Source organism: Hydractinia symbiolongicarpus, chromosome 6 (genome assembly GCF_029227915.1).
Source record: "Hydractinia symbiolongicarpus strain clone_291-10 chromosome 6, HSymV2.1, whole genome shotgun sequence".
Taxonomy (NCBI): domain Eukaryota; kingdom Metazoa; phylum Cnidaria; class Hydrozoa; order Anthoathecata; family Hydractiniidae; genus Hydractinia; species Hydractinia symbiolongicarpus.
The window spans coordinates 12,782,283-12,809,398 of NC_079880.1; the positions used below are offsets into that span (position 1 = coordinate 12,782,283).

The 27,116-nt window shown below is 34.0% G+C and overlaps 2 protein-coding genes across 2 annotated transcripts; one reads left to right on the forward strand and one right to left on the reverse strand.

Annotated features, from left to right (window-relative positions):
- Positions 1 to 466: 466 nt before the first annotated feature.
- On the reverse strand, positions 467 to 4,394 carry LOC130647576 (uncharacterized). The gene is made up of 4 exons (XM_057453487.1): positions 4,227 to 4,394; positions 3,845 to 4,116; positions 1,671 to 1,752; positions 467 to 1,367 (listed from the first exon to the last, which is right to left on the reverse strand). Exons 1-4 carry the CDS (start codon positions 4,282 to 4,284, stop codon positions 1,102 to 1,104), a joined length of 678 nt encoding a protein of 225 aa, XP_057309470.1. The 5' UTR covers positions 4,285 to 4,394; the 3' UTR covers positions 467 to 1,101.
- Positions 4,395 to 22,852: 18,458 nt separating this feature from the next.
- On the forward strand, positions 22,853 to 26,119 carry LOC130648046 (cysteine-rich protein 2-like). The gene is made up of 8 exons (XM_057454066.1): positions 22,853 to 23,014; positions 23,287 to 23,381; positions 23,530 to 23,612; positions 23,867 to 23,906; positions 23,977 to 24,032; positions 24,158 to 24,207; positions 25,564 to 25,658; positions 25,972 to 26,119. Exons 1-8 carry the CDS (start codon positions 22,975 to 22,977, stop codon positions 26,065 to 26,067), a joined length of 555 nt encoding a protein of 184 aa, XP_057310049.1. The 5' UTR covers positions 22,853 to 22,974; the 3' UTR covers positions 26,068 to 26,119.
- The last annotated feature ends 997 nt before the right edge of the window (positions 26,120 to 27,116 follow it).

Here is a 27,116-nt window from a genome sequence, read left to right on the forward strand (position 1 = left end):
GATAAAGTTTTTCACTTGTTGTAAGATTAACCAAAAAAAGAAAATAATCATATGTTGGGTGTTTTAAGAATACTTATTCGTGTTCCGGATACAGACTGTTGCAAAATAGGCTGTCTATTCACGCAAATCACAGCTTTATAGGCGAAATGAAGTGACTTCCCTGCCTTGTTGGAAGATCGTGTGAACAAAAGAATTGAAACAGATGGCTACTTAGTAAACAAATGTTATATATTCACTTCAATGCAACTGAGGCATCTTGTATCTTTTCTAACATGGGTAAGCGATAAGAGCATAAGAGAGGGTACTTATGAAGGAGATAGTGGCTGGGTGGATACGCCATGACTCTTTTATATTTAACTTTCACTCGTTCACCTAGACAACTATCGATACTCCAGTTCTTGCGCACTTCAATAATCACGTTTGCTCATTGTTTTAAAGAAAACACACGGAAAAAACAAGAAAGGAATTGAAAAAAAAAGTTAACTGTGTTTTTTATTTAAAACTAATTTCTAATCGTTAGCTACATAACAAGTACTCCATATAAAAGTATTATAAAAATTTATGTAAAACATGCGCCATCTTGCTGCCGCGTCCCCTGAAATCTTCTGATCCTAATATATGAATAAGCAATGTGTTTTATTTTTCTCTCTTCTATGACTCTGGACCCTCATAAAGCCTTACTAACGGTCAATAATGATAACATTACCGATGCAATAAAATACAGGCACACAGGGATGACTCACAAATCGGAAATTGTACCCAGACTTTCCAGAGTTCGGATTCTACACACTTTCCTCCTTCCTGCGATAAAATGTTAAATAAAAAATAGTAGTATACAGATATTGTCAAGTTCTGACATGGGAACAAGGTTGAAATCACTCGACGCTCCTGGTTTATACATGTCAAATTAATTTCTTCATATTCTTAAAAAAAAAAATGTTCTCAGGTAAAAATTAGTTAAAACTTAAATGATTCAACCCTTCCTAAACATTCTAACTTTCTAAAAACTCATTAAATAACAAATAGGAACAACTTCGTACAATTTGTATCTACAGTTATATGATCCGGAGTTCATACAACGTGATTTGGAGTAAAGCTTCGTCAATTGTATTCTTGTAATTTGGAATAGGGAAGCTTAGAGCTTGAGGTATATGGCGGTGGCGCTGTCATTTGCATATTATTTGATGTATTTACCACCATCGCGTTGGCTGGTGACACTGCCGGTGCCATGACAACTTGTGTTTGTTTACGACAACGACAACAACAACAACAGCAACAAGAGATTAATGCAATCACCAGTGCGATTGCTCCAACTATGATAACAATTCTTATCGTTTGACTTTGTGAATACCACCACGCAAGAAATTCTAAAAAAGAGAACAAAATCTGTAAGTTGGCACAGCTACAATATTATTGCTTAAATTGGCGCACGGTGCAAGATAATTAATTAACACTTTTGAGTGCTAGAACTGTTTACTTCTTGGACTGAAGTAGTGTGTCTTCTCAGAAACCCACTGCCAACTATGATTATATACAAGGACGAGAATATATGACATTTGCAAGAACTTTACCAAGAAAAAAGTCTAACTATGAAAACTAGAAATAACACGCCAGTAAAATATCACCATTTCTCTTATAAATGTTAAAACTATCTTTTTTAAATAACTTACCGTTGCAATCACTATGCCCAATACGTTCGTCCATGACTGGTATTGTTGTTATGGTAACGAAAGCCTTCAACTTCAGGTTGATCTAAAAATTGAAAACTTGTTGAAGTAACTCGGTGTCTTTATGACGTCAGAAGTCTTGTATTAACCACAATATCAATTAGATGACATTGTGTTAATACGTAGCTAGCACTGGGTAAATAAAGAGATACAATAAAACGGCCCAAGTCTCCGCCCATGATGTTATTCTCCATTCTCGCATACTCTAAATAACGTTATGAACCGTTAGATAATATCTGAAATGTATATATTCTTTTAAAAGATTCATGATAAACAAACAAATAAACAAACAAACAAACGAACAAGCAACCAAACAGACAAACAAACAAACAATTAAATAAATAAATAAATAAATAAATACAGTATGCAAAGTATAAGAAATTTACATAAATCAAAAGTTTGTTTTTGTGAGAAAGCAAGACCACAAGAAAGACTGTATGGGCCACTTTCAGCGTGACGTAGTTGTTATCATTTTATTTCATTTTATTGGGCATCCGCGCACTTTTGTATAGGTAAAACGCGGTTAAAATGGCTATTAATAAAGATTAAAGAATTTTTGGGTAGCATAAGATCTAAGAGGAACTGAAATTAAATTTTAACTATATTCTTTTAATTCCTTTTTTATTATTACTGTGGCCTGTTGTTTATATTTTGTACCTACAGAAATGCTTGCGCATGTGCAATAAAACCGCAAACTTTTTAATGTTCTTAACTTGCTCTGTCTGGATTATGAACGGCAGCTTGCCCCGTTTATAAACAGAACTAAATCGAAGCATGCCGGGTTATGTACAACACTTTTATGTTATTTCTCACTTATAGAACAGAAACTCTTTTACAATTTCTGACTCGAAATTTTAACTGTCGCCCTGTGTTATAGCAGTCGACTCGACTCAGATCCCTTTTTTATTCAATAGAAAAAGGGATTCTTGTCACGTAGCTCTTATTTCTGATACCTGCAATTGATATGACTTTAAGGAGACATAAAATATATTCTAAGCATGTCACCTATGGGCCACGGTAGATACGAGCTTAAAAGTCAAAGCCATTTTTGCGAACAAAAGTCACAGCTTCAAAACTAGTTATTTGGTATAACAGGTGTTTAAAAACATAAAATAAACTTCCTCAGATACATAAAGCACGAAATCCGTGATTCTGTGACAATAATTCGCCAATCTTTCATTCACAAAAGTTCGAAGAAAGTGCCAATCACAGCTTGCCGGGCCAGCCAATATATCAGCGTTCATAATCCGGTCACCACGCCATAATATCAGGGCACAAAAACATAATTAGCCCATGCGTACATAACCCGGCCGTCTTGTTTATATACCGGCCATTTTCGGAATCCGGGCAGAACAAACATTTGCAAGTCATCTATCTGTTAAAAAAGCTATGCTAAATAGCTTAGGTAATTAATATCACTGAAAAAGATTTTAAAGCCATTGTTGTTGCCTCAAATGGCTTAATATCATAAAAAACAACTGTATTGCTATTAGCATTATCAAGCTATTTTTAAGGGATTCCTGCATTAAATATGATATTTTTGTATGTTATAGAGGATAAAAAGTTGTTTATCAAATTTTTGGGAATTTTCTAAAAATCCTTCTCCATATTTAGCTTCAAAGATTTCCGGATGACCTTATGACATCAAACATTACTAAGCAAAAATTATTAACTGAAATATCTTGCAAACTTAGATAATATTAAAACTTTTAAGGAGTGTGGACTAATGCTCTTGACGATATTCTTACATATCAAAGGAACAATTACTCAGGGGGAATAGTCCTAGAACCGAGGTCCTTTTACTAGAAAAAGTTTCTTCAACACGTTTCTTAATCTGACAGGATCTATAAGAGAGGATATTCAATCAAAACATGATTTTCACATAACACAGAGACTTACGTCAACATATATACAAGAAATGATGAAGTATTGACTTTTTCGATTTTTAGTTATCATTTAATGAAACTGCAAAATTTTAAGCGGTTAGTTAATTTTTGTTGGTCAAAAATACTTGTCATGGAAGTTTAGATCGCACAAATTCAAAAAAAATACGAAATTTTTAAACGTGGATCAGAAAATGTTGTCAGAAGGACAGATATTTAAGACGTGTAACATACCTTGATGTGTATGTAATCGTTAGAGTCATCTTTCAACTGAACATTAATGTACAGACCAGCCAGTCCACCAGCTGATGCGCCAGGGATTGGAATATCTGTCGAAGAGTCAAATTCTTTCTCGTAATTTAACCCTAATGCTTCAATGGTCAGTTCAATTTTAATTTTTGGTGGTTTGCAATTTACCAATGTTACACCAACACTTGTAGTTTTTCCATCAACTTCACTTTCGCATTTATAAGACAATCCATCTTGTGTGCAACCACCCAAAGTTTCTAAAAATAAAAATATTTTGTTTATTTTTCAGGTACGTTTTTCTATCTTGTTTCTTAAATTATTTCTTAAATTATTAAAAGTCAATATATATATATATAAATATATATACCCTTAACGACTACAAGTATAAAAAACACTTCACAACAAAATCTGAACGAGTTCGCCATCTTAGTATTTTATGAATGTCTGTTTTGGGTTTTTTGTGATAACATAAGGCGCGTTTGCCGCAAGTAACTCGCTAGTGCCATATTCTTTTCTTGGAATAAAATAATGGGCACCAGTTCTGATTGGCTCTGGTTATACAAAAGTAAATGTTGTCGATTGCTGTTGTTTATTTTCAGTAAAAACAAACACAGCAAAGTTTTCTATTTGCTTGCTTACGTCAGAAAAACATTCACGCTGGCAACTTCAATATAAGTAACGACCTCGTCCCAAGGCCTTTTTTCTACTTCTTTATAGTACGGTGGGTTTATATGATAGAAAAGACAATCTTCTACCTATTACGACATTAGGTGTAGCGCATTATTTGCGAGTCAGCGGCAATTTCTTTTCACTGCGCATGCGTTGCGCCATATAAGTCGACGCTTTTTGTGCTATAACGATAAAAGTTGAAGAAAATCATGTGGCAATCCATTTAATCTTTTAAAAGCATTGCGTCTATATTAAAACCTAACCAGCTGCGCATGCAGCAGCAAAAGAAGATCAGCCCTGGGATCGAGGTTGCAGGCAAATGACGTCGCTCATTCTAGAAACTGTTCTACAATTAGAATGTGAAAAGAGCCCTAGGGATGGAGTTGTATAAGAAAATCAATAAATGAAACCTTTCATTGTCACAAATATAAAGATTATTAAAGTCAAGTTAATCCTTTGTGCATGTGGTTAATTCTGGAAATGAAAATATGCGAAACATAAATATAAAACAGAAGACGAATTCGTAAGAATAAAGAGTCAACTTTCAGCTATGGGTCCCTCGGCTGGAGATGCTCTGCGTAACAGTTTCATATTCTATAAAAAGAAAAATAGATACCTATGATCTACAGTATTTTTTTTTCGAAGAGAATCAAAGAGTTCGTACAACAATTTGCTGAAGAAATTAGACTAAAAACAGTAATCTTTCTGACTTGTTTTTTTCCTCTATGCTTCATTTGTTTCAACAAAAACAAGAAGCCCTTGGGGCTCTAAGAATTTCCGCGCGCTACCAAAATATTTGATGAAAACCTGCTAATTCGTTGTGTTATTGTGCCAAACATTCGAAGGGGTTTGGTGCATGAACCTCTGAAGATAAAGCACACCAGTGACATTATATCTTACAACAAACGCAAACAAAACGAAACGTGTCATTAAACTCACATTTTAAAAGAAATTGCTAACAAAAAATACAGCCTATCATTCATGGTTGAAAGTCTTGCGATTGAAACGTTTATGGTCTTAAACGACATTAGTTGACAAAAAATCAAAATTTGATGTGTCAATTTTTGTCGAAAATAAAGCAGTTTTAATTTTGGGATAAATTTTGGCCTGAAATGACATTTAGGTGACAAAAAATCAAACTTTTGTACCATATTCATTCTCAGCATACTTAATTTGTTAACTGTGCCAGATTTAGCCGAAAATGAAGTGGTTTCAATTTTTGGACCAATTTTGGCCTATAATGGCATTTAGGTGACAAAAATCAAAATTTTGATGTCACCATTATGTTCAGCATACTTTTTTGTTAACTTTGCCAATTTTTGTTGAAAATGAAGTAGTTTTAATTTTTGGACCAATTTTGGCCTAAAATGACATTTAAGGTGGCAAAAAACCAAAATTTTGATGTCACCATCATGTTCAGCATACTTTATTTGTTAACTGTGCCAAATTTTGTTCAAAATAAAGTAGTTCTAATTTTTGGACCAATTTTGGCCTAAAATGACATTTAGGTGACAAAAATCAAAATTATTATGTACCATTATTTTCAGCATACTTTTTTGTTAACTGTGCCAAATTTTGTCGAAAACAAATACCAATTTTAGCCTGAAACGTCAATACGAGACTTCCCAGTAGTTAAGGAGCTTGGGTACGAAGTATACATCTGTGACGGAGCAACGTGAAATCCCAGGGTCGATTTTTTCTCAAAAAATGCTCCAAAAGAAAAAAACGCCGGTTTTAAAGAATTTCCTATGCCTTCGGGCGCGAAAATTCAATAATCACAGCAATTTTTTTACCCATAAGAAATTTGTAAAACAAAATATTTAAGTAAAATATCAAGAAATTTGCATAAAAAATATCAAAAAGTTTTGATATTAAGTCGCATGTTAATTTTTATGTAATTCGTAAGGATAGAACTCAAAGAACATGCAAATAAGGGAACTGCTCACACCAAGAAATGTAATTCTTATTGCATGCATGCGCAATAGCATAGGAATAACGTTATTCGCATGGTGTGAAACCCTTCACATAGATGAGTTTTCTAAGAATACCCTCGTTTTCAAAATAATTATTTTTTTTAAACCTAAATAAAATCCAACTAGAGTATTATATTGCTCTAAAAATTTTGCCAAGATAGTTTGAAATTCTATCATCTTAATATCCTTATTTAAAGAGCATAGGACCCAAGCTCAACCACAGCCCCTTTTACCGCGGCGGTGGAGTGGACTAGAACTATCAGAAAGTGCAGCGCCATTGAGAAGCAAATAGTCCTGGGGATGGGGTTGCATTAAACTATTAAAATTTTCATGACGTCATAATTATTATAATTTATAAAATTCGTGAAAGGTGTATTGCAATGACAGACTTACTCTTGGTTTATTGTTTGTTGAGTGGAAGTTACATACTAAATTAAGAAGTGTGACTTGTGCATGTGACCCTTCTTTTTAATAATAGCTGTATTTTGTTTGTCTGTCCGCGATAGGCGAGTGCCGTGGATTGTTCCACAGGCTAACGTTTGTTCCACAGCCAGCCTAATAGTCGTCTGTCTGTTTGTCCGCAAAAGACGCGCCCAGTTGCGAAAACAGGCTATATATAAAGGACGGGTGACCCCGTGGATTTTTCCACAGGTTAACGACTAGTCTATATTATAATACTCACCGTACATCTGTCTGTCAGTCTGTGCGCCAAAATGGTGACTATGAGCAGCGATAAGCGAACTCACGTAGATTCATATAAAAGACTTTTTCTACTATAATTATCAAGCGGCGTCACACAGAAAATGTTATAGCAACAGCATTTATACAAATATATCACTTTATTGTTTCACTTCAAATGCAAAATGTTCTTAGCGCGAGGTTCGTCCACTTGCCTTTGAAAAAGCCTCGAACAAATGCGAGCATGACTGTTCATTCATGCTGAAGGAGTTAATTTAAAGGTCACATCGTTGGACGTAATCTTTTTGTTACATTTTCGTATAATTAGCTATTATGATACCTACACATGTATTTTTTTTAGCGAAGACAGTGTTACAATATGTTATATACAAAATTGTAGCTAGTCAAACAAAAAATTTGAAAACTTTAAAATATATGCTGGACTTGTAAATTTGTTAAGGAATAACAAATCAGTGTTCTTTTTGTAAACTTTAAAATTAATGTGAGAATAAAGATTTTCACTAATTGTAAGATTAACCAAAAAAAGAAAATAATCGTATGTTGGGTGTTTTAGGACTACTTTTTCGTGTTGCGGATACAGACTGTTGCAAAATAGGTTCTCTATTCACGCAAATCGCAGCTTATACGATGAGCGAAAAAAAGTGACTTTGCTGCGATGTTGGAAGATCGTGTGAACAAAAGAATTGAAACAGATGGCTACTTTACAAACAAAAGTTATATATTCACTTATTGCAACTTGGGCATCATAAGATCATGACCGTGGCGCATCATGCTTTTAGATTCTATACTGTAATTGGGCGGAGTGACGTCATTTCATGCGTTAACGCGGTAGGTTCGATTAAATCGCTTTCTTCCGCTGAAGTTAAAATAAACAAGAAAACCTGTCGGTTTGAACACTCAATCCAATCCTTTCTCGGCTAGGAGGACCTCCTCGAATCGGTCGAGCACCACGATGTAAATTGCTAATACTCTGGGTTTCTATAGCTAATAGATCAACTAAAATATGGTCATAAAAATCTGTCGATGCAAGAACAAGAACTTGTACAGGATTATGAAATATAGTCGTTAGCCGGTGGAAAAATCCACGGGTTCGCCTGTCCTTTTTATACCGCATTGCGTGCGTCTCGCTGCTTGCGCAGCTAAGCTAACATTTTGCGTGACGGACAGACGTATACGGGTATTTTAATTTAGAGACTTCATAAGATAAACAATTATTAATACACTATAATAAATACAACATTATTTCTCATTATAACTGTATGTTATATTAAAAATAAATGAGCAGCAAAAACTTCTGTTCATCCCATGCATTCTTGTGTTGGGCATTATGGCCTAAATTTTAGAAATTTGTGTGGTGAAAAGGTATATATTGTAAAATAATTAAATTGGCTTATAAAACGAAAGAAGTTATACCAGATTAATAAAACCCAGTTAAAAAAGTTAAAAAGAAATCCACAGTCATTTTGGTGAAACTTGCATTTCAAAACAAGATAATAGTTAAAATCAATTTCAATGTTATAATAACCAAAAGTAATCAATAAGTAAGAAATTTACGCTACATGATCCTGCTTTTGCAAAAAACAATTTCATAGTCGGATTGTCACGTGGTACAAATTTCGGTTGAGAGAAAACACGGACTCTTTACGGTCAAACTCTCATTGATTTCTTCAGTCAATAGTCAGTGAGATTTTAAACTTGTTGAGTGTGGCTGGATTGACAACAAGGGTTACAAAACGAATCTTGAATTCTTCCAGTCAGAATGTCGCATGGTACAACTTTCAGTGGAGGGAAAGCGTGGACGTTTCACGGTCAAACTCTCACACAAGAAGCTTTGATTAAACAGAAACTACAAGTATCTGAATTAAAGTAAAGCTAAATTAGCAAAAACTCGCCTAAAACTACACAATATGACAGGTTGGAAGTTAGAAAACAATGAATCTGTGAAAAATTCGGTCCTATTTTTGAAAAAATGACCAGGTGAATGACGTGTTTTCCCTTAAATTACATTAGCTACCCTGAAAAATTCAGACTTTTAATTGCTTTAAGAAGTATTACGTAACATTTTTTGACCCGGAGAATCCCCGAGCAAGCGCAAAAAAGAAGATGTAATCCAAACTTGTTAATAGCTACATACAATGTAAAAATATAGCTATATATACACATGTATGTTTCAAATACTTCAAAATTTAGCTAAATAAATTAGCAGGATTCTCTGGTGTTATTTCAACTTCCCATTGTATTTCCAAATGTATTAAGAGGCAATCAATACATGTCGCAGCATTATTCTTTTTATATATAAACAAACGACCCGCTGAAGGATTACGTAATGTTTTTATGTTAAAATCCAGTGAAATACACATCCCGCACGGATATCAAAGGGATGTCGGAACAATAACAATTTGAATAGAATTTTAATGAGCACTAAGATGAGTTCAATCTGCGTCTCTATATTTACCTCTATGATTAAAACAAGGTTTTGTAAACATTCTGGGTACTGGGAATGTAATACACTTTATTCAATATATAACAGATTTAATTGTGGAAACCAAAAAACAAACACTTGACTAGAAAGTCTAAAGTAGCTAGCTAGCTAATAAACTCTTAAGAAAAAATATTGGAGTGTGCAAGAATAATTTCATAATGTTTGCCATGCAACGACAAGAATGTCGAAGGAAGATCTGGGACTTCATTGTAATGTTGCCCACACACACACAGGTGGCTAACTCTTAGGAAAAAATATTGGAGTCTGCGAAAAAATTGTTCTAATGTTTGCCATGCAACGACAGCAACAAGAATGTCGATAGAGGATTTGGGACTTTATTGTAATGTTGCCCACACACACCTATTTGATATGCAGTCAGAAAACTGCTAATTAAGCACGTGCTGCGTATTAGGCGATTCTCTAATTTAAGAGTAAGACAAAGCAATATTTAGGCTAAATATAACATTTTTCTAAGATCTTAGCTCATTCCCTTTTGATTGGCAAACACTAAATCTATCATTTTACCTTCCTAGATATAAGGCTAGGCTCTGTAGTAGCTATGTACACAATTTAGAAAAGGCATGGGGGAGATTTGTTCTTTTTCACTTATTTAGGCGATTTTCTGTAGTAGGTGATTGGAGCCATGTATCCTTTAAAAATGGTGAAAAACGAATGATGTAATTTGCCAAATTTAGGATTCCATGATTTTGGATTTGTTAGCTTAATTAGGCATTCGGCTATAACATTCTGCTAATGAGGAGTATAGTACGTCTAATTAGCAGTGTTTGCTTAACTGATATCAGTGGGTTCAACCAACCAGAAGCTCTGAATGTGTTCTGTGTTTCTGTACTGCTTGTTTCTATTTTGCATTAGCTTTTACATTGTAGCCAGCTATAGCTGGTAAACTCAGAAAGTCACCAACATCTACCTAACTAGCCTACAGCTAGCTAGCTGGCTACAGCAGAGCTAAGAAGGCTAGTGGATATACACAAACACTAGCTAGAAGCTACTTATCAAGAAATACAAAAACATTTCACTCGTTTAACAAAATATATGTCAACAATATTTATAGCTCTGCGGAAAAATATAAATAGAGTATATTCTCTCCCGTCTTGTCTTTTCAAAGTTCTTCAAGTTTTTTTGTCGATTTCGAATAAAACCTGTCCTCGCAATAATCGATGCATAGCCAGTCAATACAAATAAAAAAGATTCAGGGAAGTTAGTTAGTTCAGGGGAATAAAAACGTGAAGTCTAAACTTCACGTATGAACGCATCAGAGCTGGATCCGCGTAACAGATTCACCAATGTGTTCATTTTTTATGCGGAGACGAAGAAAGGCTAAACCAAGCACACATTTCTGCAGATTGTGTGAAATATAAAATTGTGGTTTTTGTCGTGAGTTGTACAAAGACTTTTGAGTTCAATAATCAAGTTTGCTTTTGCCCCTAAGTATTAAGAAAAATATCATGCCAGTTCAAATCTAGTGTTAGATATTTTGCATAGCTACTTGGTGTAAATATTTAAAGTGAAAGTTAAGCAATTTCTATAACTAGCTAGCTGGCTATATAGCTAATTCGTGTTCTGTTTGGGAACATATATGTAGATCAAAAACTTATCTATTGGCCAGGGCATAACATATACCACCTAATTAGGTAGTGTAATAAGTAGAAGAAGCTTTAACTGAATCCTTAACCCAATCATATTTTCACGTTCACAAAGCATTTTGCCAAGTTGCCATGACTTAACCAAAATATGGGTACTGTTAACCCACTAAATTAATAAATTAAAGTGTCTATATACATCATAAAAAATATCCAACGTTATGTGAATGAACTTGATTCCATCCAATTTTCTAATCAAGTTTCACTTGTGGTAGATAACCGCATTCTAGCTTTTTTCGTTCGTCAAAATATCGTATGTAAGTTGGTCATTAATGCTTCCATGATGTATGAAACAGTTAATTTCAGCTTTCATTGTAATTTCAGATGTTCAATAAAAAAAAACCTAAACGTAATACAGCGTTTTAAACTGATTGGTTAAACAATCCTGAATTCAATTGGCTACAACTTGACAATGATGATGACACAAAAGCATTTTGTAAATTATGCTCTAGATTTTTTTCAATTTCTGTTCATAGTAAAAAAGCTTGTGTCATACATGCTTTGTTAAAAGTCATAACGATGTAATGAAAAAGGACAATTGGATATACACGTAAGATTTTGAGACAATATCAACAGTATTTTTCAAACAAGATACTACAATTCAGTATTTGTGGGGAAAGCAAGTGCCATGGATATGTTTTCAAATTCCAAAGTTTTCTCTTTGTCTAAAAGAAAAAAATGATACAGATTTCTTTAGAAAAATGTCAACTTATTTTTTCCCAGCTTGGTCCGAGAAAACGAAGGAACAACAATCTGAAAGAATTGATATAGATATAGGAACTTGTAGTCTGTATACCGTTCACTTTGGCTTGAAAGATGGGGCTAAAACTAGTCAATGGAATATAGATAAAATTTTGTGAGCTATGTGAAACATATTCGATTAATTGCCATCACGAAGGGCGGACTATGAAAGTCATAAAAAATGAATATTATCCTCCTCTTTTTTGTTTACATAGTTGGGCTTAGAATGAAATTATCTCCCAAAGGAACATATTAGTTTGGCCCAACCTTTTAACCAACCAGAGAATATTGTAATTGTTTACTCAAAGCCAATCATAACCGCGTATTTCAATTTACGAATAATTTATTCACGCCAAAGTTTGAATTTAAGTTGAAAAAAAGTTTAGGATGCTCAGATTATCACACGTGACATAGTGCAGTTTCTATTTACCTTATGCGCTCACATAACAGAGAAATGCGAGATGTTTAATACCTAGTAGCTAAAAAAATAAAGAAAGGTTGGGAGGTATGTTAGAGACATTTAAAAGAGAATTTTCTGAGTTTATCAAAGTTGTAGTTAGAGAAAATAGAAGTTAATCTTTACAATTCGAAATGTACAGTGACAGCGATTAATCATCATGTTAATGGAAGTACCTAGATTCTCAAAAGTACAAAAAACTGGCTACAGTAGTGAAAATTATTATAACATTGTCTTATGCCTCTGTTGAGCGTTGTTTTACTATGAACAAGACATAACAAGACATAATTTGTTCAAAATATGACAGCAGCCATGTTTAATGCTCAGCAAATTGTTCACTATCACATGAATGCCAACAACTTATCATCATACACAATAAATATCACTCCTGCATTGCGTCTTCAGGTAACGTTAGCCAGAAAAAATTATCAGGATCATCTTTAAGATCAGGTGAAGAGCAAAGCCTCAAACAAAAAAAATGTTGAATGGAAAGGGTATTGGTGAAGAGATTGATAATCTAAAGAGAAAAAAAAATAGTGATAAATACTTCAAAAAAATTACATTCAGAAGCTAACTTTTTAAAGAAGATTTTGGTGTTAGTGATAAGACTACTAAAGGCTTCTTCTTGCTCCTCCAATTTTAACCACTTTAGCTAACCCTGCAGTCACATATTTCTAGATTATACGACATGATTAGCTATAGATTTGTATTTATTTTACGGCAAACTGTATATTCTTCAACGGCAAAAGAACAACAAAAAAGGTTTTGACTATAAACACCTTTCACCATAAACAAAATGGTATAGAAACAAACAGAAACCGGCACAATAATGCGCAATAAGCCTTAAAATATTAAAATTCAAGAAAGCACATAGCCGGCCAGCACGTCTAAAGTCTAAGTGAGCTATAATTCTAGACGTCTGGAAAAGCAATGCATAAGCTGGACATACCAAAATGTTGACATGTATTTGTTGCTAAATGAAATTTTGTTACTGTCAGCATGGTGCTAGTTACATTTTCGTTACTTGTTACTGGCAAAAAGGTCCATGGCAACGCAACTTAATATTTTTAGTCAATGGTAATTGTAAAAAAAATGTTACTACCTTATCGGTAAAACAAAATCGGCAAAAAAATTAGTCGGGAAAAATAAAAAAATCGGTAAAAATGTTAGTCACTTGGACAAAGTTACTTTTTGCCGACTAATTTTTTTTAATTTAGATGCTAATAAAGAATAATTGCATACAACTGATAAAAATTAGCAACAAGGAAGAAAAAACGGCAAAAAGATAGCCGGAAAGAAAGTGAGGTAGGAAAAAAAATGTCAGTTTAGTCGGTAATAAAAAAGTTGGCAAAAATTTTAGCGGCAAAAAATATTAGTCACCTAGCCAAAGTTTAGTCACTTTTTTGCCGACTTTTTTTTGCTGATAAGCTATTCCCCGAAAGAGTCACCCTGTTGCTTTATGTGTTATTCGATTCGAACGAAAAATCTACTTTGTAAATAGAAAACTTTAAGTCATTTTTCCAACCTTGGTTGCTATTTAAACATGCAGCAAGTGATTTCTCTTTTAACAGCCAGTTTCAAACACGCTTGACTACACATGAGTCCATCAGTTCTCACAATGCGCATGATTATCAGCAAAAAGATGAAACTTTTTATATCAATAGTTGTTACTTGTTTAATAACTTATGTTTCAATGCATGACGAAGGAGAGCGTGAGGATGATGAACCTCCTCCTCATAAAGATTTTGATCCGGTCATAGAATTTCCGGATAATGATCCGGACTATAAAGAAAGCGAGCGTACAGAGATGACATCACAAGGCGAAAAATCTCATTACTCCCTGCACAAAATCACAAACAGTATAATACATAAGAACATTCAAGTTAGTGAGAAAATCGAAGAAATGAAACAAAAGGTAAAGCAAGGCTGAAAAGGTATAAAATCATAATGGCAGATGAAGAACTGATAACTCGATAACTAATGCTTAATCGATGTTGTCATAGACACTGCTTCGTGACTTCAAGCCCGTAATATTAACGCATTTAAGGTGATAATACCAGCCTGATGATATGTTATCCTAACGCCTCTGGTAGCATAATTCAACATTACGATTGCATCCTAGTAACATCATAACTCGGATGAAATGGCGAATGCTTAGACAAAAATAAATGGCGATTAAAGACTTAGTAAGGTGTTTCGATGTAAAAACGAAGCTCCTGAGCCGATGTAACGGATTGGCAAGGTTGATTTCGTGGTGTTGTAAAACTGTAAAGGGATAACAAAGAGAATAACAAGACTCAATGGTCTTGATTGACTTTAATTCTAGATTCTCAATCTCGTCCCTATTCCATGTTTAGCAATTAATATCCAATCCTAATATTTTTTTGCGAATAAATAAGAAAACTGTTGTCACGATGTTGGACTTCGACACAAAAATAAAAGCGGAGGAGCCAGTTTTAGTTGATGACATCAAGAGGTATTTTTGAAATTACACCTTCTAAAAAGGAAGAAATTAAACTCTTTCAAATTTTCTTTTTTGTTTATGTTTAGATAAAAATTTGAAAAGAGATTAAAAACAAGGCGAACATTTTGATGACAATATGACACAATATATGAGCTATGTCTTTTATAAATCATTGTGACCATGATAGTAAAACCTGACTTCTAAAAATAATTGATAGAAAGGAACTGTCCCCCACCCTCCAGCAATGACCCTTTTACGATGACTCTTCTTCACCCTCCAGCAATGACCCTTCTACGATGACTCTTCTACACCCTCCTGCAATGACCTGCTTAAATTTTTAAATAGCGGTAATAAAGAAGTTATTTTAAATTAAAGTTAAATTATTGTGAAAATTATGGTTACCTGTTTATAGCAATATTCAACGACCAAATATATGCTGAACATTTAACGAAAACTTTTCTCATCTAACGAAATATTTAACGAGCATACAGTACATCCAACGAAATATTTAACGAGCATACAGTACATCCAACGAAATATTTAACGTGCATACAGTACATCCAACGAAATATTTAACGAGCATACAGTACATCCAACGAAATATTTAACGAGCATACAGTACATCCAACGAAATATTTAACGAGCACTCAGCACATTCAACAGAAATATATTATGAGTAGTCCTGAAAACACCACTTCCAAAGAAATATTTTATGAGTTTTTTCGTTAAAGTTTCGTTAAAAAGAAGATATTTCAGAACTATAGGAGCACGAATAGCGTTTATGAGAATTCACAACTAGATATGACAATGCAGGAGCTATACTGTCGTGTTGATTTCCAGAGAATCCACTAATTGTCAATAAACAACACCAGCCGAACTAAGCCGATGCATTTACATAGTATTGTCAATCCTTTTGTTGCCATGTTTTCATTTTGAAGCCATAAAAAGCTGTTTTACTTTGTTGCGAGTTATTTCAAGTTCTCCCGGTCTTTGGGCCGTTTTCAAGGATTTTCTATTTTTAAAAAAGATGAAATGACCTGGATGTTTAAAAATTCATCATTTTTTCGTTCAATATTATGCGATGGGAAAATGATAAATGACACAGCACCTATGGTAAATGTGTTGAACGATTTTTTTGTAAACATAAGGTTTAAGCCTGTCGGAAAAAATCTCATCGAATAGCAAGCATTTTGTCTCATATCTAAAAAGGTATGACAGTAGGATGGAAGAGAATAATTTAGCAATGGCCAAATTAAATACTGCTTTTAACAGCTTGCAAAACAACAAATGTGCTAGTATTGATGAAATAAGTGTCAACGTTATAGAAAATGTGTTTGATCTGATTAAGCTTCCCCTGTTTTATGTATTTAACCTATCTTTAATACAGGGAATTGTACCCGAAAAATTAAAAATTGCTCCAATGATCCCAATATTTAAATCAGGAGATCGCACCAATCTTACTAATTATAGACCTATCTCAGTACTACCTTGTTTTTCTAAAATTTTAGAACGCATTATGTACAATAGAATTTACAAATATTTTGTTGATAATGATATTGTACATAAAGCAATTTGGGTTTCAAAAAGGTCATTCTACAGATCACGCGGTAAGCAAACTGGTAAATAAGATTTCAGAAAGTTTTGATAAAAATATGTTTACACTTGGGGTGTTCATTGATCTTTCAAAAGCATTTGATACCGTGAACCATAAATTCTCCTATCAAAGTTGCAATATTACGGAGTACAGGACTCAAACTTACTTTGGTTTAAAGACTATCTTACAGACAGAAAACAATGTATACCCGACGGTAATCATACGACTGAGCTCAAAAATGTGAAATGTGGAGTTTCACAGGGCTCTATACTTGGACCGCTCCTTTTTTTAATATATGTTAATGATTTGTCTCGACACTTATAAACTTTATTTTTTTTGCAGATGATACTAACTTATTCTACGCTCACAAAGATATAAAAACACTCTTTACTACGGTTAACAAAGAAGAACTGAGTAGTATTAATGAATGGTTTAAAGCAAACAAACTGTCTCTAAATGTAAATAAAACAAAATATACGCTATTCTGCAAAAAGTCTAAATCAGACGACTTGCCATTAAAACTTCCAGATCTATGTATAAATGAAATTAGCATAAAAAGGGAAAGCTTTTTAAACTTTTTAGGTGTTCTTATTGACGAAAACCTGTCTTGGAAAAGCCATATACAAACAGTAGAAAATAAAATTTCCAAAAATATTTGAATATTATACAAAGCGAAGCCATTACTAAATTTTCATTGTCTTGAAAATTTATACTTTTCATTTATTTACAGCTACTTACCATATTGAACATTGTCTTGTCCAGCACTAATCATTCTAAACTTACAAAAATTTACAGTACACGGAATCACGCGTGTCGTATAATATTTAGCAAGGACAGATACACCACCGTTATTGAGAAAATAAGGCCCTTGAGTATCTATAAACTGAGCATACACTAGGTTTTGTTATTTATGTATAAAATTAGGTATGGCTTCACAAATCAGTTTCTAGAAATAAAACGCAGATATTCAATAAACAATTTTAACATTCCAAAGACCTTTCTAGTGACCACTCGATCCTCCATATCTTCTCTTAAAGCCAACGACTTAGAAGAAATTAACATTCGTACAATTATATACTTATTTTTTTTTTTTGACGACGGGGACAGAAAAGTTGCTAAAAAGTCTTTACAAAAAAAACAAGTACTCGTTGATGTTGAGCACATCCATTAGACAGGGGATAATCTAACAATGGCGACTTGTTTCAATCTTGTTTTCAGCGACTCTGACAATGAAGTATGGATGTTTCCTATCCACATACGTAAAAATAAAGGTATGTCCATCAAATTTTGTTTATAATGGATGTAATGGAACTATACCACAAAGGAAAAGAAAAGCTAGAATTTATGACGTGCGAATTGTTAATAATTGTTTGTTTTTTCATTCTTAAGGCTAATATCCACACACAAAAAACGTTCCGCAGACCGGACCGGATAACGATAAAAGTCTATTCCATCCGTTCCGTTTTATTCTAGTACGTTGAAGAGCGAAAATTAATTTTTACGTTGCTAAGACAATAATATCAACATAATATGGATGAAAACCATGTGCTTGCTGATGCCGGTGGTTTCTTGATGTCATTCGCTTGTTTTTTGTAGCTTGTTATTGGCCTAAAATGCTAATTACTCCGCGAACCAGAAAAAAGTTAAAAACATTTCAACTTTCTTCTGGCTTCTCGGACCGGACAATTTTCAGTTTTGATTGCGTAATGAGCTCACAATGAGCATACGCAGAGCTTTGTTTTCGTGCGATCCGGTCCGGTCCGCGGAACGTTTTCCATGTGTGGATATTGGCTTTTAAAGTTCAAAGAAGCATTTCAGCACTTTTTATTACCTTTAATATGTTTTAAACTTTAAAGCCATGATGATGTCTTGTTTAAAATCTGTGTTCTGACCGAACTCTACCAATCGAAGTAGATTGAGAGGGTTGTTAATTAATAATCACACTAATGAAAATATTCCGACATGGTATGATATCTGATCGAAATAGGAAAAGAAATGACTGTTAGCCAAACAATGACGAAAATGATGAAGCACATCTCGGATTTCCGGTTGTTCTTCCTGACAAGCAAGTGGATGTATTTGTACATACAGTCAAAGAATAGGAATTTGCACTCTTTGAACTACATTTGACATAATGTTTTGCCACAGCCATATTTCCTACTGGTGTCTTTGTTTATTTTTTTTTCTCTTTGTTGCTAGTAGATAACACCATTCTTGTCTGCCTGACTCATTATAGATGCAGATATAGCCTTAGCCATGTTGCTATGAAAGCATGACACAGGTGAACCTTAGGGTGTTTTTTATCTTGAGAATTCTTTAGGTTAATTGGATCAATTAAAACCACGTAGAAACCATTTATTCGTTTAGATATTGCCAAGGAAATGGCGTACATGACTTTTAGATAGACGGAAGAAAAAGTGACGTCATGTTGTCATGGTAGCATTATAATCGGATTTTGTGAGCCTGGTTTTTATGCATGATTTTCTACGAAAAATAAAACAATTTTGAAAACGAAGTGATCACAACAGGGTCATTCGTATCCCGCTATTAATACTACGCAACATAAGAGACAACCATTTTGATACAATCTCAAACGATATTTAAATCTCCTTCTAAGAGTCTGATCAAAAAACGCTACAGAGACTGGGTTCGAGGTTGGTTATGACGAGTTATTTTTGTTCGAATACAAAATTTGTGTAAGCGTAGCAAAATACCTTAACTCTAGATGACTTTTTCTATTATTTTCTATTCTTTAATTGTGTCAAGCTATTTATTCACTTAGCTTGGTTTTAGACTAAAATACCAGCTAAGTTTTTGCGACTGTGGAGTGCCAAGTGACTTGTAGGGCCGCAACTGTTGTTCCCAAATACTGCAGAAAGGCTTTTTATAAGGACCAATACAGTCTGTCTGAGGCTGGCTGTTCTTTTTTCAGAGCATTTTTAAGTCAGATTTGCTCTTATGTTCTTAGTAGTTCAGAATTTAGCCTCTTGTGTTCTTATATGTAGATTTCTTTAGTTTATAAAAAAAGAGTTTTTGTTGCAGCTCTATACTTGTGTGTATAAAAAATTGCGCCATTATGAAATAGTTAGTTATTGGCGGGAAAAGTCGCAAGTAAAAATTATTAGTAGCTTTTGAGAAAATTAGAAGAGAATTCATATCCTGCATTGAAACCTCGTCCCCAGGGATTTTTTTTCTGATAATCTCGGACTGCGACAAATAACTTTTTTCACCGTCTAAGAATAAAGAACTGAAAACGAGGTTGTCGGATTGTTCTTATTTTGTTGAACCCTTTAAATTCGCAAATTCAATAAAACAGGTTATATTTTGAATTTACTTTTCTCTCTTTTGTCTTGTTAGTTCAAATAAAAAAAATTATGCAAATTCATATGCACTGTTTAACAGGACAATGTAAATAAGCTAAGCTGTAACATATACTGAAAAACAGACAGTCTCAACAGTCAGGTTCAAAATATTAAAAATATACATTCATTGGGTGCACGAAATAGAGAATTGGAAGTTGGGAGGACAGAAACAAACTAAACAAATAAGGAAATAAACGGAGAAGTAATATTTGCAAAATGCCGAATTGTCCAAAATGTGCGAAGCCTGTTTATTTTGGTAAGTTTGTCTATGCATGACAACAACAATAATAAAGATGTTGATTTGTTTTTAGTTTTCTTAGTTGTTTTCGGTTCTGCTATTAATTACCTTTCGGTAAAATAGTCAATAAAAATGTTAGTCACCTGCACAAATTTAAGTCAGTTTACGTAATTTATAACAAATTTTCGTTTTTGGATGAATAAGTTTTGTCCGATCCCTTTTTTCGACTTGCTGTTAGCCGATAATAAGGCCGTACTAATTTTTTTTAATATTCTAAAGCTAACTGAAAAATTATTAAAAGTTTTCAAATTTACACCCCTTACACGGTTTCATCAACCTCGTTACAGGGTCTTGTGGCCCCTGGAGTCGTTATTACAGAGTGAAAGGAAAAATTGCCTGGGAACGATATTGTGGTATCATACGTTCCTACTCCCAGCCAGACTGGGAAAGAGTTCTGGAAACAGATATTTTGTTAATCGTTGTGTCACATATTTTAGTCCGTTGGATGTATGATTGAAAAATTTACTTTGTTGTATTTTGGTGAGAATGACCATTGATTGATATTTTTTTAGGTCAGCGAATATTCAGTTTGGGTAAAGATTGGCATAAAGATTGCTTCACATGTGAGAAGTGCAACAAGCGTTTAACTTCTGATGCTTTTAAACAGGTATGTTGTTACATGGAGTTTCCATGGTTGCAATTATTAAGTTTTCCTGGGAACAAAGTTGCTTTGTTAATTTTTTTATAATTAGCAAACCAGATTATATCCAACTTCGTCTCCAAAGCCTTATATAAAAGCAATCCAAAATTGAGTTCGAGGAAAAGCAAAGAAATGTTCTTGACGTCTTTCTAATCTTGTATGTACAAGAATAACCTAAAAGTACCGTAAATGATCGTTGGAAGCCCATTTCCGAATAACTCGCCTTCCTAAACAGTCTCCCAGGCGAAAATCAGTGTTGTTAAAAAAACATGGCGTTTATTTGGTCATTTACGGTATTTAATTTTCAGGTCGAAGCGATTTATACACAATTAACTCCGATTTATATCACACCCAGATCTCAGTATAGATTATGGGAACTAGCAAAACACGCTTTTTTTGTTTTATTGGTGTCATTCGTGAGCCAATGGCACGAACTCTTTAGAATTTACGCATACAGGACACTTTGATTGCACAGACAGGATTGTACGCATACAATTTGGTACTTTGTACAACAATACGGCGCGAATGTTTACAAAGGCAGAACAAATTCAACGTTGTTTGATATTGTTTTTAAATAGGGACCTATAATAGCATTTAGATTTGAGCTAGCATTTATTAGTATTAAGTAAATTGAGTCAAGTCACAGATTTTCTTTTTTTCTATGGCTACCCAAAATAACTTTGAGAGTACAAGGCTGAGATTTTTATCTGGATTAAATGTCAAAACCTAAGAAGGAGATTACGTCACAGTTTCTTGCCTTATAGCTACATAAGAACAACTGTGGGACATTTCATTGTTCGTCACGTTCCCCAACATGGTCATGTTTTGTTGTAGTTACCGACTAGTTTGATAATGATTTCAAGATGGTACCGAAATAACATATTAGCTTTCAAGATGGTAGCAGTAAAATATATTTTCTTTTTTAGCACGAAAGAAAGCCATACTGTATATCTCCTTGCTACGATCAACTCGTTAAAGTCGAAGAAATGAGTTAAAGAAATAAACCTATATGTCTTTATTTACAGCAAAATCTCGATATTTTTAACCAAACTCAGTTTTCCCTCTAAAACACATTTATATACCCTGTAGATACAACTTTTTTTTGCCCTAAAGAATTTTCTGTGTCCCTTAGGTTACATAAGGGATTCACTGTAATTTTTTACTAAAAGAATAAACCTTAATGTGACCGCGAATTTTTTAAGCAAATTCAAAATTAAGATACTTTCAGTGCAGCCTCCCTTACGCACTCCACCACCCTCTTCCCCAGGGATATTTGCCTTCTCCCTCACGCCACGCCACCTCTTTCTTATGGTGTACTTCAACCTCGATCCTAAAGGCTGCTATCTCTTTTCTGTATATTTTGCGGCGAGAAGAAACATTTTCGTCAGATTCATTAAATAAGCGCAGCACTGGAGAGAAAAAAGGCCTGGTAACGAGGTTGAATGTGCTACTTTTTTATATGATAGTTGTGTTTTTTACTGTTTTAAATTTTCTGTTACATAACTCTTTTATGTCACTATTTTGAATACAAAATGTTATGAATTAATATTTTTGTTACTTAGCATTTTTTTCCATTATCTACAATTTTTTAATGTTATAAATTCTGAAATGCGTAACAAGTATTCAAAGCGTAATTTTAGATTACGTTTTCTCACGGCGTGCTTTTCTTTCGTGTAACACACCGCAACACATATACCTTCTTTTTTATTGTGTATAGAAACCATTCTTGTAATCAATCGGAATGAAATAATAGAACTCACTTGAATCAATAGTGAATGGTTTGTTGCTCTTCCCCGTTGATAATTCATGTATTCAAAGTAATACGGAAACAAAAAATGTATCCAATGGAGAGCGTTAATATATCTATGTTACTTGTTGGTATCAAGTTAGCCAGAAACATAAAATAATAGTTTTGCTACGAGTGTTATTAATTACCATGAGTAGTTTGATACCCCAACTAATGGTACATGGCAACATCTAATACATTGCGCTGTATAAAATAAAGGCGGTTAAGTTAGTCTGCATTTCAACTTTAACTGAACGAGAGAAAACTGTAAATTAAGAGAAAAGTAAATATGCCTAAGTGTCCATCCTGCAACAAAGAAGTTTACTTTGGTAGGTGTTTTAATACTAAGTATTTCAGCTTTACTTTGTTATATTCGTAAAACATATACTTTGTAAAAGATCTTTGTAAGTTAACGATATTTTGTCGAATTTCTGTTACAGCTTTTTCTACTAGTATTTTTTTACTTGTTAATGCATTCTCGCTTTCAGAGTTCTTTTAAGATTAAATTTGTCCCGAATAGCGCTGCGGTACGTGGATGCTCCATGTGTTATAGTCGGTTCGCTTAGTTACCTCGTGATAAATTTTGTTTTGTTTTATTTAGCCGAGAAGGTAACTTCTCTTGGAAAGGATTGGCATCGTCCATGTTTGAGGTGCGAGAAGTGCAAGAAAACGCTGACGTCAGGTGGCCACGCAGAGGTAAGCTATAAAAAAGTCCATGGGTTAAAAGCTAAATTTTTACTTAAAAAAGAGTAAAAAAATCGAACTGGAAATTTCCTGCGATGTTTTACTCATGCGTTATGAATGTGATTTTATTTTGTTTTGATTTTATCTTATTTTATTTCAGCATGATGGAAAGCCATATTGCAATAAACCGTGCTACAGTGCACTTTTCGGTCCCGGTGGTTTTGGACGTGGTGGTTCAGAGTCGCATAAATACTAAACGGTTGTTTATTTAAATGTTATTTGCTTGTAAATTTCAAATGTAAAAAAAATAAAAATTCACGATTTAAATTGATGTGGTGTGTATTTAAAAGATTTCTAACTTGACTGTCTCAAGACTTGTTAGGTTTTTGTATTGAACGGGACTCCAATAAATATAACCTGATTGGATGTTAGTGTAAGCGGGGACCTAGAGACGCGGTTTGGCATTAGTGTAAATTGTACTTTACCATTCATCGTAGCGTCCAGCTAATGCAAAAATCTAATTACAAATTCAACCAAGTATAATAAAGCTCACTTTGTTCTCTCCCTCGAGGTTTTTTTAATCCTTTTGTAACGTCGGTTATTCAAGCTTTACTCGTATGACGATAACAAACGCAGCAAAGAGTTGCACAGTAACAATATTTAGTATGATAGCTAACATGGAAAAAAGTTTATGGAGCGCGCTAGAAAGAAAACAAAAGAAGGAACAAGAAAAAAAAAATAAAAATAGAAAATAAGCGAAAAAACATCTTCACTTGTTATTCGTAAAGCTTATACACGATGCCAAAGTGTCCAACTTGTAGTAAAGAAGTTTACTTCGGTAGGATTGCTTGACGTATTGTGTTATTATTTATGTTTTCATGCTGTGTTGTTATAAAAAATTTTTTTGTTTGTTTGTGAAATAACGAAAACTGTTAAACTTCCAGCCAGATCGGGAATTTATGTAGAATTCTTATTCGTTAAAGAGAGCGGTGGTAATAAATACGCGTATTTACATACATAGCAGAGTTTACAAGATATAAAGTTTTCAGGCTAGTAACCATTTTACAATTTGTTGCAAAGTTAACGTTAATACTCCAAGTACCACGGCTTTAATGCCGAAAGTGGCGTGCGTTTGAAAAATGTACCGCAATTAACGGCTGGTTTCTACGTAAACATCGTACATACGAGGACTATTTCCATCATGTGTACTCACCCTTTCCTTTTAAAAGTCTTTTCGTACCTACCAGATCAACGAATTTTCGCCTGCATACTAGATTTGCACCTGTTTTATTTATATATATGAATCATACTTCTCAACCAAGACTTCAGACCCAGACCCAGTATTCTTGAATATCTTTAATTTTAACCTTCATTCCCAAACACCATTCTTGTCCTTAGACCTCTTAAGAGAACGGTTTTTCCCAATAGGATTCTAACCCTAATTTTGGGACGTTAAGGGGGGGGGGGATTAGGTACCCTTGTAAGTTGTGGCTCGAATGAGCAGTAAGGAAAGCGGTCAAACAGGAATTAAAAATTTGAAAGTAAAGGTAGATAAAAAAATGTTTGGCCGGTTACCATTTTTATAATCAATCCCTAAATTTATCGGTTTCGAACCTCGAGATTCTTAAAAACCGTATTCATATAAACAAAAGTGCATGTCAACTCCAGTAGCTACAATTGCATGCTATATGTAATCTCTCCGACGATAGCCTATTGGATTCAACGATGAACATTTTATGAAGAAATAAAAAGTTAACTTTGTTGGAGAGGTGGCAATAAAAGTTGAAATTACCATGGTGGTAAATATTAGGATACTTTTAGAACTGCAATGGCGTAGTATATGCGCGGTAAGCCAACCACTTTTCCCGCCCTCCTCCTAAAAATTCCACAAAAATATCACATAATTGTTTCATGAGTAATTTATCGATACCAATTTAAAGCCTAGATATTTCAAACATTTTTTATCCAGTGGGCACTGACATGTTGGGGTCTCCTTATTCTACGAAAAAAGCTCCATAAATTTGAAATCTCGTCTCTCAACTGAAGACATGGGGCTACACCCATGAAATAGATCCTTCTCCTTCAAAAAGGAGAATTTTAACGATACAAATAGAGAACAAATGTAATTTTTTTGTGTGGAACTTCTGTGTGCCTGACAGTAAGAATTGTACTCTTTATTTCTCTTTCTGTACAGCTGAAAAAGTGACGTCGTTGGGAAAAGACTGGCACCGAGGTTGTCTTAGGTGTGAAAAATGTAAAAAGACATTATCTGCTGGAAGCCATTCAGAGGTAACTGTATAGACTTCCTTTGCATAATGTTGAACGTTTTTGGTTTTGGCCCTCGAACCCCGATAACCTGGGCGTCATGTCATCTGTTGGATGTAACTCGCTATAGCTTTTAACCTTAAAATATCAAAATTGAGTAGAAAAAAATGGTGCTTGCCAGTGGTATTTAACTAGGTCGATGGGCAGAAAATTATGTTACGTGTTAAAAGATGGTTGCAAAATCTCGTAAATATTTTAAGTCTATTTAGTCAAGAAGTTAATTTTAGAGCTAGAATTTCATTAGACAATATGTTAGGGCGTTTTCTTTTATTTTTAGCATGACGGAAAACCATATTGTAATAATCCTTGCTACAGTGCACTTTTCGGTCCCGGTGGTTTTGGACGTGGTGGTGCAGAATCGCACAAATATTAGTGTATTTTAAAGATTGGTTTTGTAGCAAAGTAGACATAACAAAGAAAAATGATATTGTGGGTTTTTTATTTATCGCAGATTATGTGTAATGCATGTCTTAATATTAGAAATATATATTGTTAGAAACTTTTGACTGAGATTACGCACTAAGATCTTACAAAAATATCAGAAAGCACAATTTGTACCCTAGTTGTATGGAATGGGTGTTGAGATGGGAGTTGACAGTTTTCTTCAAATCAACAACTCATGACGGTGAAGTATCAACGTTAACGAAGGGAGGGGGAGTGGGGTGGGGTCATTCAAATTGTAATATCAGATCTCTTTTAAACACAATACCTTTGATTAATAAGCCCTGGGTTGATGTTCGGGTGGTACGGATTTTGCTTACATCAACATCACGTGACTAAACAAAACCATTAACATTGTCATTGTTACCGCACTTTTTAAAATTTTTTTAAAATGTAAACGTTATGTGTCTAAAAACGTTTTCAGTAGCAGCGTTAGAGAAGGTTAGTTAGTTACCTAAATTAGAATACTTTTTAATATTTCCTTTCCGAAACGCATCTCATCGCTTCTTTTCCTGCCATTTATTGGTCGAACACTAGCGCTAAAATTTGTCCACAGCATTATTTCCTTTATTTTCGAATGTTATTGTATACAACATGCAATTGTAACAATGATCAAATAGCATTTTCTGGCATACTGACCGTAGCTCTCTTGCCTGTCTCGATCCAGCACTGCTTGAGATAAATTCAAATTAAGATGGGCGTTAATAAATTAAAAACTGGGTAATAAAATTTCCCCAAATTTGGTTGTGTATCCTCATAAGGTTACAAAGAGAAGGGGGGTGAATGACATAGAATTAGGGCGTACCCAGCGATGTTTTAACGACAGTATATTAAATTAACAAGTATTTACAGTAAACTAGTTTGCTGCATGTGGTGCACGGGGGTTCGCTCGTCCTTTATATATCGCATTGTGTCCGTCGCATAGCTGTAAAAACGCGCAGAGGTATTGACCGCTACTGTAGTACCATTTTCCGCAGAAAC

Coding starts and splice junctions, on each gene's coding strand:
- LOC130647576 (XM_057453487.1), bottom strand. CDS start 4,284: ATGGCGAACTCGTTCAGATTTTGTTGTGAAGTGTTTTTTATACTTGTA. Junction 4,117..4,226: donor TATACTTGTAGTCGTTAAGG/GTATATATATTT, acceptor TTTTATTTTTAG/AAACTTTGGGTGGTTGCACA. Junction 1,753..3,844: donor ACGATTACATACACATCAAG/GTATGTTACACG, acceptor TTCAATTTTTAG/ATCAACCTGAAGTTGAAGGC.
- LOC130648046 (XM_057454066.1), top strand. CDS start 22,975: ATGCCTAAGTGTCCATCCTGCAACAAAGAAGTTTACTTTG. Junction 23,907..23,976: donor CTAATTACAAATTCAACCAA/GTATAATAAAGC, acceptor CGGTTATTCAAG/CTTTACTCGTATGACGATAA. Junction 25,659..25,971: donor CTGCTGGAAGCCATTCAGAG/GTAACTGTATAG, acceptor TTTTATTTTTAG/CATGACGGAAAACCATATTG.